Source organism: Theropithecus gelada, chromosome 4 (assembly GCF_003255815.1).
Source record: "Theropithecus gelada isolate Dixy chromosome 4, Tgel_1.0, whole genome shotgun sequence".
Taxonomy (NCBI): Eukaryota; Metazoa; Chordata; class Mammalia; order Primates; family Cercopithecidae; genus Theropithecus; species Theropithecus gelada.
In genome coordinates this window covers 159647493-159666620 of record NC_037671.1, presented here as the reverse complement: position 1 = coordinate 159666620, position 19128 = coordinate 159647493, and the positions used below count along the sequence as shown (strand labels likewise).

Genomic DNA, 19128 nt, shown 5'->3' with positions numbered 1-19128 from the left:
TTCCGTGAAGGCAGGATCAGTACATTGTGTGATTCCCTTAACTCTCTGCTCAATTTGAACATTAATTAGTGGCCCTGTGGAGTCACAGCTTCTGTTCAGCAAACTCCTCTTCTTGAGTTGCACAGCTTTTATCAGGCACCAGCCATGGGTGGAATGATTGATTTTGCTGCTCCGAGCATCGCCATTTCTTTATTCACACAGTTGCCCTGTCTTGTCTTTTATTCTTTTCTTAAACCTTGTCTTTCCTTGTGGTTCAAATGTCCTATTCCCAGTAAACCTGACTCTCATTTCAAAAGTATTCCAAATGCATTCATACACCGAGTTCCAAATACCTGAAACTGACTAGAGAAGATTTCTCGGCGTGGATTCATGGATCAGCTTTAGGGCATCATTGTAGCTTCTGAAATTACATAACAGATATTTCTCTGGGTTCTGTAGTTTTTGGCAGATTCTTTAAGGCTATGGCATTCCAAAGAGTTAAGAACACTAGACCAGATCAACTAAACAGTAGGCTGCAAGAAGATGGAAACGGTGCCTGCTTTTGTGTGGTATTTTCAATGTCAATGCTTAGAATACTGCCTAGGATATAGCAGATGTACATAAACACTGGATGATTTTCTTCAAAGGATATTTTTATTTTAACAGAGAATAAAGATATAGGCCAAAGACTTAGAACTTCACAGAAGGAAAGAGCAGTGAAATGAGAGATATGTGTATTGAGCTAACTCAGGTGACATTGAATATTGCATAAACTTTTGAACCTGCATTGCTTCACTGATAAAATCATGTGAACAATAATGATGTCTTCTAACAGGGTTTTCATGAGTATAGAGTGAAAAGTGTTACTTTTAATTATTATCTTCATGATAATCATAAGTGTAATTATTTCTCTCACTGTAACTCTTGAAGTGGCTAGAAAGATAGTTTCTGGATCAATAGACAATGTACTTTTACAACACAACTAATTTAACCATTAAGCAAGTTTCAAGTGAACAATTAAACCAAGTGTTTTCATGGCTTAGAGACAACAACAGAGGGACAAATTTTGTGGACTGAGAAACTAAGATGAGAGAAAGGTAAACTCTGTACTAAACAAATTCTGAGGAGCTGGGTGTGGTGGCTCACACCTGCAGTCCCAGCACTTTGGGAGGCCGAGGTGGGTGGATCACCTGAGGTCAGGAGTTCGAGACTAGCCTGGCCAACATGGCAAAACCCCGTCTCTACTAAAAATACAAAAATTAGCTGGGCATAGCGGTGGGCACCTGTAATCTCAGCTACTTGGGAGGCTCAGGCAGGAGAATCTCTTAAAACCGGGAGGCAGAGATTGCAGTGAGCTGAGACTGCACCTCTGCACTCCAGCCTGGGTGATAAGAGCAAGACTCCATCTCAAAAACAAAACAAAAAAACAAATTCTGAGCATGGAGATAAGAAGTGTAAGCTTCTCTCCTACCAGAATTCTGCAAGGATTTGAGTTTGCCCAGATAACCTTCCTTTTGGGAGTGTTTTAAAATGTAAATGGGGAAAGAGACATACACCTAACTCATTGGCTAATCCAAGGTCACAAATGGATTTTAGGCAAAATAAATAAAGCAGCTTGATTTAGCTGAGCAATGAATTCTATGTCGTGCATATTTCTTCCTTAATTGAATGTAATTGGCTTTTTTGAAGCATCTCTGTGTGACCTTGGACATGTACTAATTCAAAACATTTTTTCCTAACTGTAAACTGGAAAAGCTAACAGGCTACGGAATTATTTATAATGAGGAAAGCACCCTGCGCAGTGTCTGGCTTGACGATAGGCATTCAATGAATGATACTATCCTTTTCTTACTCTCTCCAAAGTCTTTCTTCTGGGCATCTTAGTATGCTAACCTATGCTTTCTGAGCACTGAGCAACAGGGAACTGGGTAAACCCCTCTAGCCTCTTGGTCATGCTCTCCTTCCCTGATGTCACAGGACACTTGTGCAAATGAAAGTATCAAGTGTTTAGACATTTCCCAAGCTAGATATGGAGATGATCCTAACAGCAATCCTGGTTGCAGAAAGAATATATTATTTCAAAACATTAATGGTTTAATCTGGACAATGAATCTTTGTACAAATACCAGGACAATCAGGAGGCTTCTATTTCCTAGGATTTTTGTGAAGTCAAACACAAACATGGTGAAAATGTTTATGCATTTATGTACTTGTCATGCATAAATGATGCTTTGAAAGTCTAGAATGTGGTTTGTAAACTGTTACATGCTATATTCAAATGATAGGGTTATTTTTCACTGAGAAATCTGTTATAACCCCTCCCCTGCACACTCAGCATCTCTATTTGATGTTTGTGAGGCATCTGAAACCCAGCGTGTCCAAAGCAGAGCTCTCATTTCCCTCCCTCTCCCTTCCTTGCAATACCAATCCTCTTCCCACCTCAAGTCTGCCCTTCCAGGGAACAGCACCACCATCTCCTGTGTGGCCTACTCTTGTTCTTGCCCTCTCTTTCCATTGACAGGTCCTGTTGGTTCTGTCTTTAAGGTATATCCTGAATCCCATCACTTCTCCAGTGCATCTGTGCCAGCTTCATCACTCTTCGGAGGTCCCGGGCCCCTGGAAGAACCTGTTGAACTCAGCGGGTCCTTTTCACATCTCTGCATCTCCATGGATGCCTCCCTGGTCCCAGCTACCTACACGCATCTGGACTTCTGGAATATTCTCTTAACTCCTCTGCTCTGTTCCTACACTTGTTTCCTTCCATCCTATTTTCCCAGAATGAGCATGTTAAAATGTAAATCTGATCGTATCATTCTGATGCTTAAAACCTTCCCTCATTTTTTCATGATACTGAGAATAAAACATAATCTCTTTATGAAACTACAAGACTGCACAATAGAGCCTTGCTAGCCTCCTGACCTCCTCTCCTACCATGCACTTCCTGTCCCTGCCTCTTCTTCCAGCCTCAGCCCCACCAGCTGCTTTTCCTCGTGCACGCCAGCTCATTCCTGCTGCAGGTCCTCTGTACATACTCTGAAGAATTCCCTGCCTCCAGATCTTCTCCCGTCTCGTGGCTTCACATCAGTCAAGATTTCAGGCAAATACCCCCTCTTTGCACGTGCCCCCCATGACTCCCTTCTGTAAAACAGCTGCCCCTGCGCCTGCCGTCAGTTTCCGTTCCCATCCTCTGCTTAATTTTCTTTTATGGCTTTGATCACAAGCTGAAGTTATATTATTTATCGAGTTTTTGTACTTGTGTTTTTGTTTGTCTTTCCCACAAGACTATGTGCTCCACATGGTGGGGAGTTTGTCTTATTTACTATTGTACTCCATTGCCTAGACCAGTGCCTGACACATGGCAGGTACTCAAAAGTGCAGAGTGCTCTATCCATGAAGGAGAGTGTCTCCAGCCTTGTCCCTGTTCTCATTCTTGGCAGGGTGAAATCTGTCTCTGTACCAGCAGGATCTTTGTCCAGAAGAGCATCTATACTGAATTTTTAAAGAGATTTGTAGAAGCTACCAGAAAGTGGAAAGTCGGCATTCCCTCTGATCCATTGGCCAGCATGGGTGCTCTGATAAGTAAAGCACATTTGGAGAAAGTGAGTAAATTTCTGCCATGTAAGTTACAGAATAAGTTCTTATTTGAAGAGAAGCTCAGTACGAGCATTGCACACCTCAGACTCTGAAATATTGTTAGTTACTACCCCATTTTTGGACACAGAGTCTAGACACTGTGGATAAGAATATGCAAATGCAGTCCTGGTGAATGTGCATCCACATGAAATTAATGAACTTGAGAAGTCGGCGTGGAGATACCACCAGTAGAGAGGGGAAGCCAAATTTCAAAACAGAAAGATCAGCTAATAAGGGTGATGTGGAAGAGTGCCAGTGATTTCCATAGGCAAGCATTCTCTTTGGAAAAGGTCTGCCTCTGGTTTATAGCCAGAAGTGCCAACACAAACAGTCCAAATTGTGTCGTCCTTAGTCAGTGGGGGACCAGGGGTAGCCCATCTGGAAGAAACCACTGATAGTCTCTGAGTGATTGATGAAACTCAGATCTTTAGGGTCATTTTTTAAGAAAAGCAGATCTGGCCCTTGACTGCAATTTAGGATTATTTTAATGTATTACCAGATGTGACTCCCAAAATAAGTCATACATTTTGGAGTCAGAAGGACTCTGCTTTCAGCTCAGTGCCACTGAGGGAAACTTGTCCCCATCAGCCAGCCAATGAGAGACAGCGCATTTACGTAAGTTTGTAGAAATCCCGGACACTGCACAGTGCACTCCCACATTGACTATATTTAACTTTGACTTTCAGGACACTGCAACACAGTTGCTTGCAGATGGAAAGATGAAGTAGCTTGAAGGCCTGTCCTTATTTCTTCTGTTTTCTCAGTGAAATAGGCGTCAGGGTGAGGAGGGGAAAAGGTGTTGAAGGTTTCAGGAGGGAGGAGAGGGTATGAAATCATCTCGCAGTAGGTCAGGAGAACAGAACTGGGAAATGACCCAGTTATTAGCAGAGCAGCTCAGAGGGCTCACTTGAGGCTTGTAGTCATTTACTGAAAGTGAGGCTGACCAGCATGGCGTCTTTTTCTCCAGCGAAATTTACCTACAGGATTGTGGGTACATAGACAATGGTCCGCCGAATGTCCAGTGAGACCAATAGCTGTTGATGGTCACGCATGGAGTGAAGATTTTCCAGGTGCAAGAGACTCCCCTGTTCTCTCTCATTCTGGCTCTTTTGGACACTAGGGCTCCCTGCCTGCCTGCCCACACCTGCAAATGACTGGTGAAAAACAATGTTAGTATGCCCCCGATCGCTTCCTGGGAAACAGGAAGGGGTGGAACAAAAGTTAACCTCCTAGAGTACCTTTCAGCAGGTTCAGGCAATACTGCAGGGTGAGGTTCCCTGTGCAATTCACTCACTCAGAATTTCAAAGTTCTTTCTGTATCAACTCAACAGATACACTATTTTTTTCTATTTTAGTCGCTACCATAATAACTATTTTAGTTACCCAGTGAGAGAATATATATTAGTGAAACAAATAGAAGTAGCAACTTTTTGTATCAGTTGAATGATCTCTCTCTCTCTGCCTCTCTCTCTCTCTGTGTGTGTGTAAGAGAGAGAAATCGATGCCACGCTTTGACTCATATTGGTAGCTATGGCTTTTCTCTGTGACACTCTAAATAATTTGTCTTCAATATGTGGTAATTCCTGTGGACTTTCATACAATATTTTTGATGCCCAGTATGTTCCTCCTTGGCCACAGGAGGTTTCTTCTTCTTTTTTTTTTTAACATGTACTAAGCTGAAATGAGCCACTATTGGAGAATTAAATATTTAATACTGTGATGACTTAAACAAGAAGCTAATGAGTTCTAGTAATTGGCATAGATTGCAGATTCTATGTGTTTATGAAATGCAACACTAAATAGGCCACATGCCCTCACCTTTAAAACCACTCCAGGAGCCCCCTCTTTAACCCGCTCTCTTGTCCTTCTGAGCCCACCGGAGGCCCACCTGTAGGCATCTCTGTCCTGTGACAACAGGCGGCCTCAGGTGGTCTCAATTGCTCTGCTACACATGGACAACAAGACCTCTCTCTACTGAGTCTTGGTTCCTTTCAGTGGAGAATGGTGATCAAGGCCAGCGTTTGAGCTTAAGGGTGACCATTAGGGGATTTCCTATGACATAACAAGTAGCTTAATGACATCCAAGAAGAGGTCAAGAAGAGGTGGCTTAAAACCTTGTGATGCTTCACACACACTGCCCTTTTTTTATTTTTTATTTTTATTTATTTATTTTTTTGAGATGGAGTCTCACTCTGTCACCTAGGCTGGAGTGCAATGGCATGATCTTGGCTCACTGCAACCTCCACCTCCTGGATTCAAGCAATTCTCCTGCCTCAGCCTCCCAAGTAGCTGAGACTACAGGTGTGTGCCACCACGCCCAGCTAATTTTTGTATTTTTAGTAGAGACAGGGTTTCACCATGTTGGCCTGATCTTGATCTCCTGACTTCAGGTGATCTGCCCACCTTGGCCTCCCAAAGTGCTGGGATTAAAGGTGTGAGCCACTACACCTGGCCACACTGCCTTTTTTAAGAAGGGTCCTGGCCAGGTGCATTGGCTTATGCTTGTAATCCCAGCAGTTTGGAAGGCTGAGGCGGGTGGATCATTTGAGGTGAGGCGTTCAAGACCAGCCTGGCCAACATGGTGAAACCCCATCTCTACTAAAAACACAAAAATTAGCCGGGCAGTGGTGGTGCGCACCTATAATCCCAGCTATTTGGGAGGCAGAGGCAGGAGAATCACTTGAGCCTGGAAAGTGGAGGCTGCAGATTCCGCTACTGCCCTCCAGTCTGGGCCACAGAATGAGACCCTGTCTCAAACAACAACAGCGACAACAGCAACAACAGAAGGCTCCTGAGCCCATGCTGACATTTCTAATGTAGCGAAATTACCTTTTAAACCTTGCTCTAATATCATAGTAATTTCATCACTGGTGATGATGTGTCATGCTGTGTATGGTCATACCCCATGTTACTCACAGTCAATGCCTAAGTCTTTAGAATAACCTAAGAAACTGGCTACGATCTTTCCCATTACCTCTGTGACCCTTCCCTTTCCTCATTCCACTCCTGCATACTGGCCTCCCTGTTCTTCCTGGAGAATACCAGGCACCCTCCTCCTCCTTGGCGGTTGCTCTTGTTGCTCACGCTGCCTGGAATGCTCTTCCTTCGGATGTATGCATGGCTCTCTCCTTCCCCTTCTTAGAGTAGATGTCACCTGAATGATGGCTTTCCTGCCTACCCTATACACAGTGGTACCTTGTAAAACTTTGACTTCTTTGGAACTTTATTTTTCTTCATGGTTCTTACTGTCATCTGACATGCAATATATATGTCTTACCCCTTTACTGACTATCTTCTCTGGACTAGAATGTCAGCTTCTTGGTCTGTTTCATTCATTGCTGTATCTTTAGACTCTAGAAGGCTCCTGGAACATAGTAGGTGCATAGTATTTGTTGGGCGAATGACTGAATTAACACTACATGATGTGTTCCAGTTACAGTATATTCCCCAAATTTAAGGTATCCATTTTCTTTGAATTTTTTTTTTTTTTTTTGATCCTTAAACTACCTGGAATTGGGTCCAAAATGCACAGGTCCTGGCCATCTCTGGCCAGCATGACTCAGCATCAAGACTCTGAAAGGAAAAACAAAATAAATACAAAAACTAGAACCCAGCCTTTCTCCAAGAAAATGCTTGAACCATCCGATCCTGGAGTCTCTAGTATCACTGATCACTAAATCATAACAATGATAAAGGGGCTATGTAGACACATACATGCATTTGAGGTTTGGCTTGAAATTCCTCTTTAACTGTTCACCATTGGTACAAGTCTTGGTGATTCCAGCTTAGGTCACAAGTAGTTTTGGTATCTAACTCTAGTTTTCTGAAAACATTTGGTTAAATATGGATCTTTAATACCTCAAGAGTATACAAATCTAACTTTTTAAATGCCAATTTAGGAATCTAAAAAATTACATCTAGATTATTATAAAAAATAATTTCAGATTTCTATAGCATTACTACAAATATACAAGTGAAAAAATTTCTGCAGGTTCATATTTCTCCACTGTCCTTGTGTTTCTCAAGAATCAACTTATTAAAAAGGTACCAAAATATTTCTATTATAACACATTTTAGTTATAGACACCATTCACATTTGGAATGCCTCCCAAATTCTTAAACTTTAACTTTGTGTTTTGGTGATTCCTACTTTTCATCACCCATAAAATAAACACAGAATTTAGCGAGTTTAGGTGTCAGAATACTTCAGCATAAAATATCCATATTTTTCCCTAGAGTAAAATATATACCCTGAACATTGTGTCTATGAGTGACTCCACAGAGAAGACCTAGATTACCTTTTCTTCAGTAGGTTTGTGGTTAGAATCTTTCAACCTAAAATAACAACATAGAGAAGGACTCTCTAAAGAAAATAAAAGCGACTTTCTTTGGGAATTAATGCCAGAAGATTATGAACTGGGATATGCGTGTTGTGATGGATTCTGGGCATAGCCAGGGAGGTAAAGGAAGACGAGGGTTTTTAAAGGGCAAATGAGGAAGGTGACACAATGTTGTTTTGAAACAATTATCGTTGGCTACAAGGATCAATAATAAGGGTGATTTATTATTAAATGGGAGCACCAGTCCAAGGCTGAACGGACAGTTGCTGTATAAACATCCTTGTAGAAGTATTTTTTGGGCAAGGTTGCGGTGGCCTTTGTGCAAGGTTATGGTTTTGGTAGAGTCTCTTGTGATAGTTTTTGTTATCAGGCAAATATGTGTGAGGACTCTGTCCGTGGCAGATGGTAGCAGAGGACTCAGTTTGCAAGTTCATGTCCCAGTAGCACAGGCATACATGTGGGAGGGACACCCTACTCTGAGTTTCTGAAGATGTGTCGCTCTCTGGCCGGCCCTCCTTCTGCCTCAGCCCAGCTCTCTATTTGGATTTTGTCAAGCAAGTTCTTATCTGAATCCAGACTAAGACATGCAGGGAGAGCTTGGTTTCCCTAGGGCTCACCTTGTTCTGGCCAGCTCCAAGCTGTGCATGCAGGGAATCAGGGGACCTAGAGTACTTTGCTGGGTTTGACCACAATGACTCCCAGGAAAAAGATTCTCGTGTCGGAGCTCCTAATATTTTTACAACTAATTTTCATCCCTTGCACCTCCCTAATAATACATTTGCCTTAACGTAGTGCTTCCATCACCCCATCTTATACACCGTGTTTTTACCAACCCCATCTTCCCCTAAAGGAAGGAGAAATGGGAAGGCCACTATTCCTCATTTCTCATTCCTCATTATTTCTAGCATCACAGCTGCAGAAGCTGTGGACAAAAACCAAGATTTCTAATAGATCTAAACCACTTATTATATTCAATATTTTTAAAACTTGAAATATTGGCAAAGCCCTAGACATGGTGCCAGCTTCTCCTGGACATATCTAAGTCCAGAAATGCCATCTTCTTTTTTTTTTTTTTTTTTTGAGACGGAGTCTTGCTCTGTCGCCCAGGCTGGAGTGCAGTGGCCGGATCTCAGCTCACTGCAAGCTCCACCTCCTGGGTTTACGCCATTCTCCTGCCTCAGCCTCCCGAGTAGCTGGGACTACAGGCGCCCGCCACCTCGCCCGGCTAGTTTTTCGTTTTTTTTTTAGTAGAGACGGGGTTTCACCAGGATGGTCTCGATCTCCTGACCTCGTGATCCGCCCGTCTTGGCCTCCCAAAGTGCTAGGATTACAGGTTTGAGCCACCGCGCCCGGCCCAGAAATGCCATCTTCTATTGAACCAAATTATGCCTGAAAATCAAGCATCTGTTTCACATGTTAGTTGTATTGTCTTAGTATCATTTCAATTTAGTATACTTAGGTGCCATGCATCACTTTGGAAATGATGAATCTTAGCAGTTACCAATTTTTTTCTGACCACATTAAAATATAAGGCCATAAACTCATATTTATCTTTTAAACAAAACTTTTGAAAGCCCCTAGATATTTTTACCATTGAACACTTTCTCTCTCAGTCAGTTTTTCTTTTCTTTCCTTTTTCTTTTTCTTTTTTTTAAAATAAATCTTCGTTGGGCATGGTGACTCATGCCTATAATCCTAGCACTTTGGGACGCCAAGGCAGGAAGATCACTTGAGCCCAGGAGCAGCCTGGGCAACATGGTAAAACCCTGTCTCTAAAAATTATACAAAAAAATTTAGCCAGGCGTGGTAGTGCATGCCTGTAGTCCCAGCTACTCAGGAGGCTGAGGCAGGAGGATCATCTGAACCCCAGGAGGTCAAGGTTGCAGTGAGCTGAAATCACGCCACTGAATTCCAGCCTGGGCGACAGTGAGATGCTGTCTCAAAAAATAAAATAATCCTTCTACTTTGTAATAATTTAAGATTTATAGAATGTTTCAAAGATAAGGCAGAGAATTTTTATATCCACTCACCCAGTTTTTCCCGTTGTTGGCATCTTACAGTCCTAAGGTACATCTGTTCATGCTAAGAAACCAGCATGTTACTATTAACTCAACTGAAGACTTTTCAATCAACTACTTTTGATTTTCTGCTTGATCCTTATAGAAAATAATTTTTCAGCAACTATTCTTATTAAAACTAAGTATAGCTAAATAGTTTGTACTCATCTCAGAAAGCTCCAAAATTCCACTGCTTCAAAGGGGAAAGATTTTGGACATGGTTAAAAAGTTATTCACTGTTAGATCGGGCACAGTGGCTCATGCCTGTAATCGCAGCACTTTGGGAGGCCAAGGAGGGCGGATCACTTGAGGTTAGGAGTTTGAGACCAGCCTGGCCAACATGGTGAAACCCCGTCTCTACTAAAAATACAAAAATTAGCTGGGCATGGTGGCTCACACCTGTAGCCCCAGCTACTCGGGAGGCTGAGGCAGGAGAATCTCTTGAACCCGGGAGGCAGAGGTTGCAGTGAGCCAAGATCGCACCATTGCACTCCAGCCTGGGCGACAAGAGTGAGACTCTGTCTCAAAAAAAGGAAAAAAAAAAGAAAGTTATTCACTGTTGAAAACTTGAAAATGGTACTTATCAGCAGCCAAGTTTTTTAAGAGAAAAACAATAAGGGTGGTATTTCCATAACCACAGCACATCTAAAACTGCTGGTATCTATGTAGCTTGCCTTGTTTTGTCATCCTCTCTGTTCGATCCCTCCCACATAGAGTAGGACTCCTCTCAGCTCTGCCCGCAATGCCTCCTCTGTATAAAGCCTCAGGAGGATCTACCTTCTGCTGGGAAACAGCCTGCTGACCCCATCTTCCTGTGGCTTAGAGGATCACTGGGCATCCGCCATCCTCACTGCTTCACTCTGAGTGTGTGCACAGATGAAATGAGATATGGCTTTACACTGAGTGAGCCTCCCACCAGCTGGGCTCCTCATGAGGCTTTCAGCTGAGTTCTCGTGAGAAAGCCCTGCTGTCTCTGCCTTTTGGGAGACAGCTAATAGAAACACCTAGAGAAATGTTAAGTATGGCCTCTTCAGATTGTGACTCTTCAGTTCTGTGTGCCAAACCATCTTTGCTGGAGGAGGCAGCGGCTGCCCTCTGCTGATGGTCATCTTTCCTCGTGTTACCCCAGAAGGCTTTGGGGCTGAGTGCCCAGGACGACCAGGCTGCCATCTGCATGCCAGCCCTCTCTGCCCCTACAGTGTGTTTTTGTCTTCTCCAAATCAGATTGGCCATGTGGAGTCTGGAGTTTTCATGTCCGTCCTACCTCTGCGTGATTGCCGCAATAGGTGGCAATGCCATTGGCAAAAGAATCCAATTAGAATATGTACAAGTTGTTTTGTAATGGCTGAGGGCTCAAGGACTTATGGAGATACAACATGCTCCTAAACGGAGGTATGATTTCCCAGGGTCCCAGTGACTCCATGGAATGCTTAGTAACCTGCAGGGGATTCTATCCTTGTGGATTGAGGATAAGGCTCCATTTGCCTTTTCGCAGGGTTGCTTTTTGTTTTTCTTTCTACCTCCTGAATCCTTCCCTACTTGACACTCTGGAGGATCTGGCTGTGTACCTGTCTGCCTAAAGATGCAGGCAACTATACAGAGATAATTCTGCAGGGTTTACAATGAGACTGGAGGCAGCACAGAAAAAGCTGACGGGTGTATCCCCTGCTAGGGCCAAGATTCAGACCTAACCAAGGCCCACTGTTGCAGTTTCCTGTCTCCTTTTATCAGATAAAAAACCTGACCTACAGAATGAGGGGTGTCTCTGAGGTCTCTCTGCTAATAAGTGTGGGTAACTCATTTCATTGTCATCACCAACATCATCAATAACAACAGAGGCTGACAGTCAAAAAGGCTTACTATGTACCAGGCATTATGCTAAATCTTTTGTATATATTGTCTTATTTAATTCTCTCAAGAGCCCTATGAATTAGTGACTGTGGTAATTCTATGTTTCAGATAAGGAAACTGTGAGGCATAGGACATCTAAAAGCCCTCAACTAGTAAACGGGTGAACTGGGGTTTGAATACAGCTTGGCTCTCGGGGTTACTCTTCTAACCCCTGTGCTCTGATTTTATGTCTAAAGCTACTGAGTACTAACTATTCTCTCTCCTGAAGAAAAAATTTTATAATAATTTCTTACATTTATAGCATATTACTAGTCATGGTTTTGTTCTCCGCCCTCCCCCCCACCCCAGAATTTATTGAAAATCTCTGTTCCCAAGCTGCTAGGGTAGATATCATCTAGTCATACTTTCTCTAGGAAATGAATTCAATTAGTGTGTCACCTTAGATATTAAATGTTTTGATAAGTTCACAATTTGAAGACTGACACTTCTCTTTATCTTTTATTATTCCAAGAGCTCCTGAGAGATAAATCATGTGATCTCATTCAGACATAATGGTCTAAAGCCAGGTACTCCTTGTGCTGTGCTGAATCATTGATGAAGTCCAGCCACTGCATCCCAGCAGGGCCTCCGGACAGCTGCACCTCAATTCCTCTGTTCACACAGGACACTCACCTTTGGAACCTTTTAATTAATGTGGATGAGTTAGTTTCAAAAAAAGAAAGAGAGTAGGGATCAAGAGAGGTACAAACTTATTTTAGTTTCTACCCACAAACTAGAATAGCATATATTCTGGGAAAACTTTGAGATCACTATGGATGTTGGGGGTGGAGGTTAATGGAAGGGAATATAAATCTGTACCAAATGTTCTACTTTTTAAAAAAGTCTTGAGCTGGGTGTGGTGGTTCATTCCTGTAATCCCAACACTTTGGGCGGATCACCTGAGACCAGGAGTTGAAGACCAGCCTGGGCAACATAGCAAGACCCCATCTCTTTAGGAATTTAAACAAAATGAATTAGACATGATGATTTGTGTCTATAGTCTCAGCTACTCGAGAGGCTGAGGTGGGAGGATCTCTTCAGTCCAGGAGTCTTCAAGGCTGCAGCAAGCCATGGTCGTGCCACTGCATTGCAGCCTGGGTGACAGAGTGAGACACTGTCTCTAAAAAAAGTCTTTAACTTCATGGTTTATTAATTCTACAAACCTGGAGCAAATTTAATAATAGAATAATATTACCTCTATTTTACATGGAAAATATACATATAGTTCTACACTGAATATAGTTCTACACTGAATATAGTTCTACACTGAATACAGTTCTACAATGGAGTTCTAACGTAATCCTGGGGCAGAATTCTCGATAGATAACTAAAAATCCAAAACATTATTGCGAAATTTACCCTGTCTTTGGTTTGCTGCTTTACTGCTGTTCTACATTTTTAATTTTTAGGACTACTTTTACACTTCTCTTTTGCTTATAATACCCCTTGGGGTAGAAAAACATATAATTGTGACTTCAACAATGTTTATTTATATATGTAATTATTACGAGTTAACTTGCTACATAATTTATTTCCCATTATAGTTAGCTAAAATATATTACCTAGGTGTATTTTCAGAGTATATTCAGTAATGAGACTAGAAATTAGAAATGATTTGTTCTGGAAGCTCATCTATTAAAGGGCATTCTGGCCTTTAACTAAATCTTACACATCTTTTTCTTCCCATTTTCTGCAATGGACATAGCTTCCAAAAAGGGAGAAAATATTCTTCGTGTATTTAGCTACAGAATATACATGAGTGTGAATTCTAACTTTACTGTTTATTAGCTCTATGAACCATTTATATTTTTCACACTCAATTATACTATCAGCAAATAGAAGATAATAATAGATTAACAATAGCTAATAATGTTTTGAGGCAATCAACTGAGATTGTATGAAAAGCACTTATCTGAGTTCCTGGCACTTAGACATTAAATAATTACTTCCCTCACTTATGTATGAAAGGTGAATGCCCAAATGATGCTTGGAGCACCTCTGCCCTCCTGCTTAGCAGCTGAGTGATAAGATAATTGACCCTAGATTTCTTAGGAATGACCTTCTGAGCCGATTAGAAAACATTGAATTTTCTGCTGATTTGTGTGAAGCCACATGGTAAGACATTGCTAATTATGATTTTTACCCACGCAGGTCAGAAGTTACGTCAAGAGAGCTCTTGCTGAAGGTGCCCAGATTTGGTGCGGTGAGGGGGTGGATAAGTTGAACCTCCCCGCCAGGAGCCAGGCAGGCTACTTCATGCTTCCCACGGTGATAACAGACATTAAGGATGAATCCTGCTGCATGACGGAAGAGATATTTGGTCCAGTGACGTGTGTCGTCCCCTTCGATAGCGAAGAGGAGGTGATTGAAAGAGCCAACAACGTTAAGTATGGGCTGGCAGCTACTGTGTGGTCCAACAATGTGGGACGTGTCCACCGGGTGGCTAAGAAGCTGCAGTCTGGCTTGGTCTGGACCAACTGCTGGCTCATCAGGGAGCTGAACCTTCCTTTCGGGGGGATGAAGAGTTCTGGAATAGGTAGAGAAGGAGCCAAGGACTCTTACGACTTCTTCACTGAGATCAAAACCATCACCGTTAAACACTGATCTTTGCTAATGGTGGAGCCACTATGGCCGATGCCTGGCTGCTGGGATCAGTTGTTCAACGTGTTGGATGAAAATCACGGCATGAATTCCAGCTATGCCTTGACTTGGCAGAAGGATATCTCTAGCTTATCCTCAGTTCTTAGTAATTTTACCCACTAGTGAAGAGATACTGTCTATTTTCAATGTGGACTCAGAAGAAAAGACTTCTAAGTAGGAAGACAGAACAATGATGCCAAACAGTTGTCAAGCTCCTCCCAGGTTATGTTTTTATAGTGTTTCTTTCATCATCTTCATTGAACTCTTCGGAATCTCCAGACAATCAGATTATTTCATTTGCAAGTATATGGTAAATTTTAAAAAAATCTACAATCAGGCACAGTGCCTCCTGCCTATAATCCCAGCACTTTGGGAGGCCAAGGCGGCGGATCACTTGAGTTCAGGAGTTCGAGATCAGCCTAGGCAACATGGTGAAATCCTGTCTTTACCAAAAATTTAAAAATTAGCTGGGTGTGGTGCCCTCTGCCTATAGCCCCAGCTACTTGGGAGTCTGAGGTGGGAGGATCACTTGAGCCCGGGCTGTTGAGGCTGCAGTGAGCCATGATCATGCCACTGCATTTCAGCCTGTGGGACAGAGTAAGACCTTGTCTTTAAAAAAAAAAAATGCTACAAACCCCAAAAGAAACAAAGAGCCATAATTTGCCATCTTTGGAGATGTTCTCCTTGTCTATTAACCACTAGCATGGCTAATTGATCTTTGATTGTACCTCATTACATAAGGAGGCAGTGGATGTCTTTGGAATTTGTTAGGGGAAGCTTATGTGGTAAGCTCTACTAAATGTATCTCTACAAGGATGAAAAAAAACAAAATAACTACCACTTTTGGAGGAAACTTGGAACAAGAAGAGGACATAGTTTGATCTATTCCTATGGTCAAGTCCAATCAATTCCATTTCTTAGTGTGTGCATCTAGTGAGGCTTACAACTTACTAACTCCAAAAGAAGCAATAAATGTTAAACAATTTTAGTAACCAGTATGGCATGTATCTTATTTTTGAATGCATTCCTCCTTATCCCCATCCTCTTAGGAATATGGACGTTTTACTAAGTAATAAAGATTTCAAATGCTTTTTTCTTTTTTGGATCCCCAAATGATGACAGGAGAAAACTGAGGTTTATAGAGGTCGAGCAACATAACCAAGGTCACACACATGGTATGGGTAGAGGTACGGTTTGAACCCAGGACTTTCAGGCTCCAAAACCCATGATCTCTCACCCGCTTCCACTTGCCTTAGCTGGTGCTTAGGAAGCAGTGAAGTACCTGTGGTTCCTGGCACACATGGTGTTGCATCTCTCCTCCAAGTTTCCATTTTGTTTTGCCTCCCCCATCTTCTCTCCTACCCACCTCCACTTCAAGGCCCTTGCTCAGTAGTCGTGCTACTCAGGAACACCTCCAGCATGGGCCTTCCTACACCGATGGGAGTGATCTGTTTGCATGTCTGTCTCCGTAACTGGACAGGAGTGTCGAAGGCCAAGGCTGCTGGAACTGCACTCTGAAGAGTCTCAATTCATAGCATAGTGCCTGGCATACAGAAGGTGCTCAAAGCAAGTTCTGGGAAGGGAACAAAGTCTTCCTGGTGCTCTGGGGTATTTGTTCCATGGTTTGTGTGTGTGTGGTTGAGGGTGATGAGAGGGGAAGACCAAGCTTTATAATTTTGCTTAGGATTTCAGATATATTGGCTTACTTGCAAATGCTGAGAAATAAAAGCCAGCCCCTTTCAGATCAAGTGATGGTGTTGGATGATACCTGGCTCTAGATTCTACCTTCCCTTTTCCTTTCCTCGCCTCTTCTCTTCCTCAGCTGAGTCCCCTTGACCTTAATCACTTTAGTGAAGAACCAATTTGAACATCAGCAGGAGGAATTTCAGCAACTCCAGTCTCTAGGAATCTGCATCTTCACTCTTGTAAATGGGCTGGCCTAAGCTCATCCTTATTCCTGAGACCCAAACCATATCTTGATTCCAAATTCTAGCAACTGACTCCTTGCTCCCTGTGCCTGCACAGCCACCTTCCACCGGCTTGTCTTGGTCCAGGAGACTGTTCTCTCCAGGGCTCAGAGTCAGCCCTGCTCTTGTTGGTTCCTGTCTTGGTCCTGGGTCCTGCCTGCGGAGGGGCCTGCTTTCGGCTGGCAGACATCCTGGAGGCCATTTCCCTACTTCTGGGTCTTTTGGATCTCTCAAACTCCTCCTGAGCTCACAAGGCAGCCTCATTAATGCCTATTTGAGCAAATGCTTTTCCTCCAACCAGCACTATTCCATCTGTCAGTTGTTATAACACTGTCTGAGTCTTAGCAGTCGAGCTAGAACTTCCCTAGTTTTGTTCCAGCCCCTACAGATCTGAGACTGAACTCCTCCCAGGCCATCCATGCAGTCTCAGGTCCCCACAGCAGCGGAGGCACCACTCCATTCTGTGCCTACACTGCAGCAGAGTCCCACGGGACTGGTGTGTCCTGGCTTGGGGCTTCCACACCCCTGCTGTACTGTGCTCAGAATTGACGAAAGACAGAATTGGGGTGAGGGTGTCCACAAGGGTTTCATTTTTAAGCCAGTTGATGGGCATATAAGTGCTCACTATATTATTTCATAAGTCAGAGTTATTTATATACCAAAAAAGGAAAGTAGATCATATTGAAGGGACGGCCAGGAACAGGCTGAGAGGAGAAGTTGAGAAAAGGTGGGAGAGACTCCTCCTGGCAGAGCCCAGAGGTCCTAAGCTTGAGGCTCAGGAATGGACAGCAGCCGAGGAGCAGTGCTTCTTAGACTTGGAAGTGCTCCTGAATCACCAGGGATTCTGTACAGAGTTGGATTCAGTAGTTCTGTGGTGGGACCTGAGATTGCACTTGGAGTGTCGAGGAATTAGAAGACACTGATTAGAAGACAGGTACCTCCTCTCCTCTTCCTAGGTTTCGGGAGAAGCTGGCTACATTTGCTCCCTGCTGGAGACACTAGAGTAGAAGAACTTCCCAGGAATGCCTCTAATGGAGCTCCAGGCACACAGCTTGAGATAGCTCAGGACCTTCCATGCAACACTGGGGAGGAGGAAGGGAGAGGTAGCCCCGTCTCAGAGTGACATGCACTGCAAAATGTCACCACCCAAGGCAAAGTCCTCCTCACTGGTAGTTAATGAGGATGCAAGATGAACTCTCCACACTTCTTAAAAAGAAGCTTCTTCGCTTCAGAAAATGGGGATTTAGTCCCCCATTCAGCAATGGGTATGGGTAAACTGTTTTTCCAAATTTCAAAAAATAACTTCGTTAATTACCCATGCCAATCAACAATATCATTTTTTTTTTTTTTGTCGTTGTTTTTCTTTGAGTCAGACTCTCGCTCTGTCACCCAGGCTGGAGTGCAGTGGCACGATCTCAGCTCACTGCAACCTCCATCTCCTAGGTTAAAGCCATTCTTGAGCTCAGCCTCCTGAGTATCTGGGATTACAGGCACCCACCACCACACCTGGCTAATTATTGTATTTTTAGTAGAGACAGGGTTTCACCATGTTGGCCAGGCTGATCTCAAACTCCTGACCTCAAATGATCCACCTGCCTTGGCCTCCCAAAGTGTTGGGATTACAGGCGTGAGCCACTGAGCCCAGCCAACAATATCATTTTTATTAAAAAATTACTGACCAGGCACAGTGGCTCATGCCTGTAATCCCAGCAGTTTGGGAGGCAGAGGTGGGTGGATCACCTGAGGTCAGGAGTTCAAGACCAATCTGGCCAACACGGTGAAACTCCATCTCTACTAAAAATATAAAAAATTAGCCCTACGTGGTGGCACATGCCTGTAATCCCAGCTACTTGGGAGGCTGAGGCAGAAGAATTGCTTGAACCCGCGAGGCGGAGGCAGCAGTGAGCGGAGATTGCACCACTGCCCTCCAGCCTGGGAAATAGAGCGAGATTCTGTCTCAGAACAAAACAAAACAAAACAAAACCAAAAATAAGCAACAACAAAAAAATGTACCAAGCAACCAAGAATTATCAATTTTTTCAGAGACACTAAAAAGTTGAATGAGTCCCCTCAGAAAGATGTGAGGGGATAGCGCATTTATAAATAAGAACAGGCTTCTATAAAAAATTAGCAAGCAACAACATGAAAGGGGTCTTGAGAAATTAAACAATTGATTCTCCAAATAAATTTTAAAAATTTATAGAATTGAATCATTAATAGGGCTGAAAACAAATTAGTAGTCTGGAAGATAAAGTTGAGAAAATAGCTCAGGATGTAGAGAATGACAGAAAAGGAAAAATCTGAGAGAGTTGGCGAGACGCAGGATAGTTCTAGAGAGCTATTAATATGTAATTAATTCAAAATGTAAAAACAACGGCAAAAATATGGAACCAGCCTAAATGCCCGTCAACCAACAAGTGGATAAAGAAAATGTGGTATGTGTGTGTGTGTGTGTGTATACATATTTTATATGTATACATACACATACACCATGGAATACTACTCAGTCGTAAAAAGGAATGGAATAACAGCATTCACAGCAACCTGGATGGAGTTGGAGATCATTACTCTAAGAGAAGTAACTCAGGAATGGAAAACCAAACATCCTATGTTCTCACTTAT

The 19128-nt window shown here is 42.9% G+C and overlaps 1 protein-coding gene across 3 annotated transcripts in view; it reads left to right on the top strand.

The window, feature by feature from the left end:
• ALDH8A1 (aldehyde dehydrogenase 8 family member A1) overlaps positions 1–15534 on the top strand; it is a 32612-nt gene extending 17078 nt beyond the window's left edge. For 2 of the 3 annotated variants that reach the window (XM_025383081.1, XM_025383079.1), the window contains 2 exons: positions 3417–3578; positions 14051–15534. In XM_025383081.1, coding sequence (XP_025238866.1) covers positions 3417–3578; positions 14051–14503 — 615 coding nt within the window. In that variant the 3' untranslated portion in view covers positions 14504–15534. The remainder of the gene's footprint in view (positions 1–3416; positions 3579–14050) is intronic. The other variant, XM_025383082.1, reaches the window with a different exon arrangement.
• The last annotated feature ends 3594 nt before the right edge of the window (positions 15535–19128 follow it).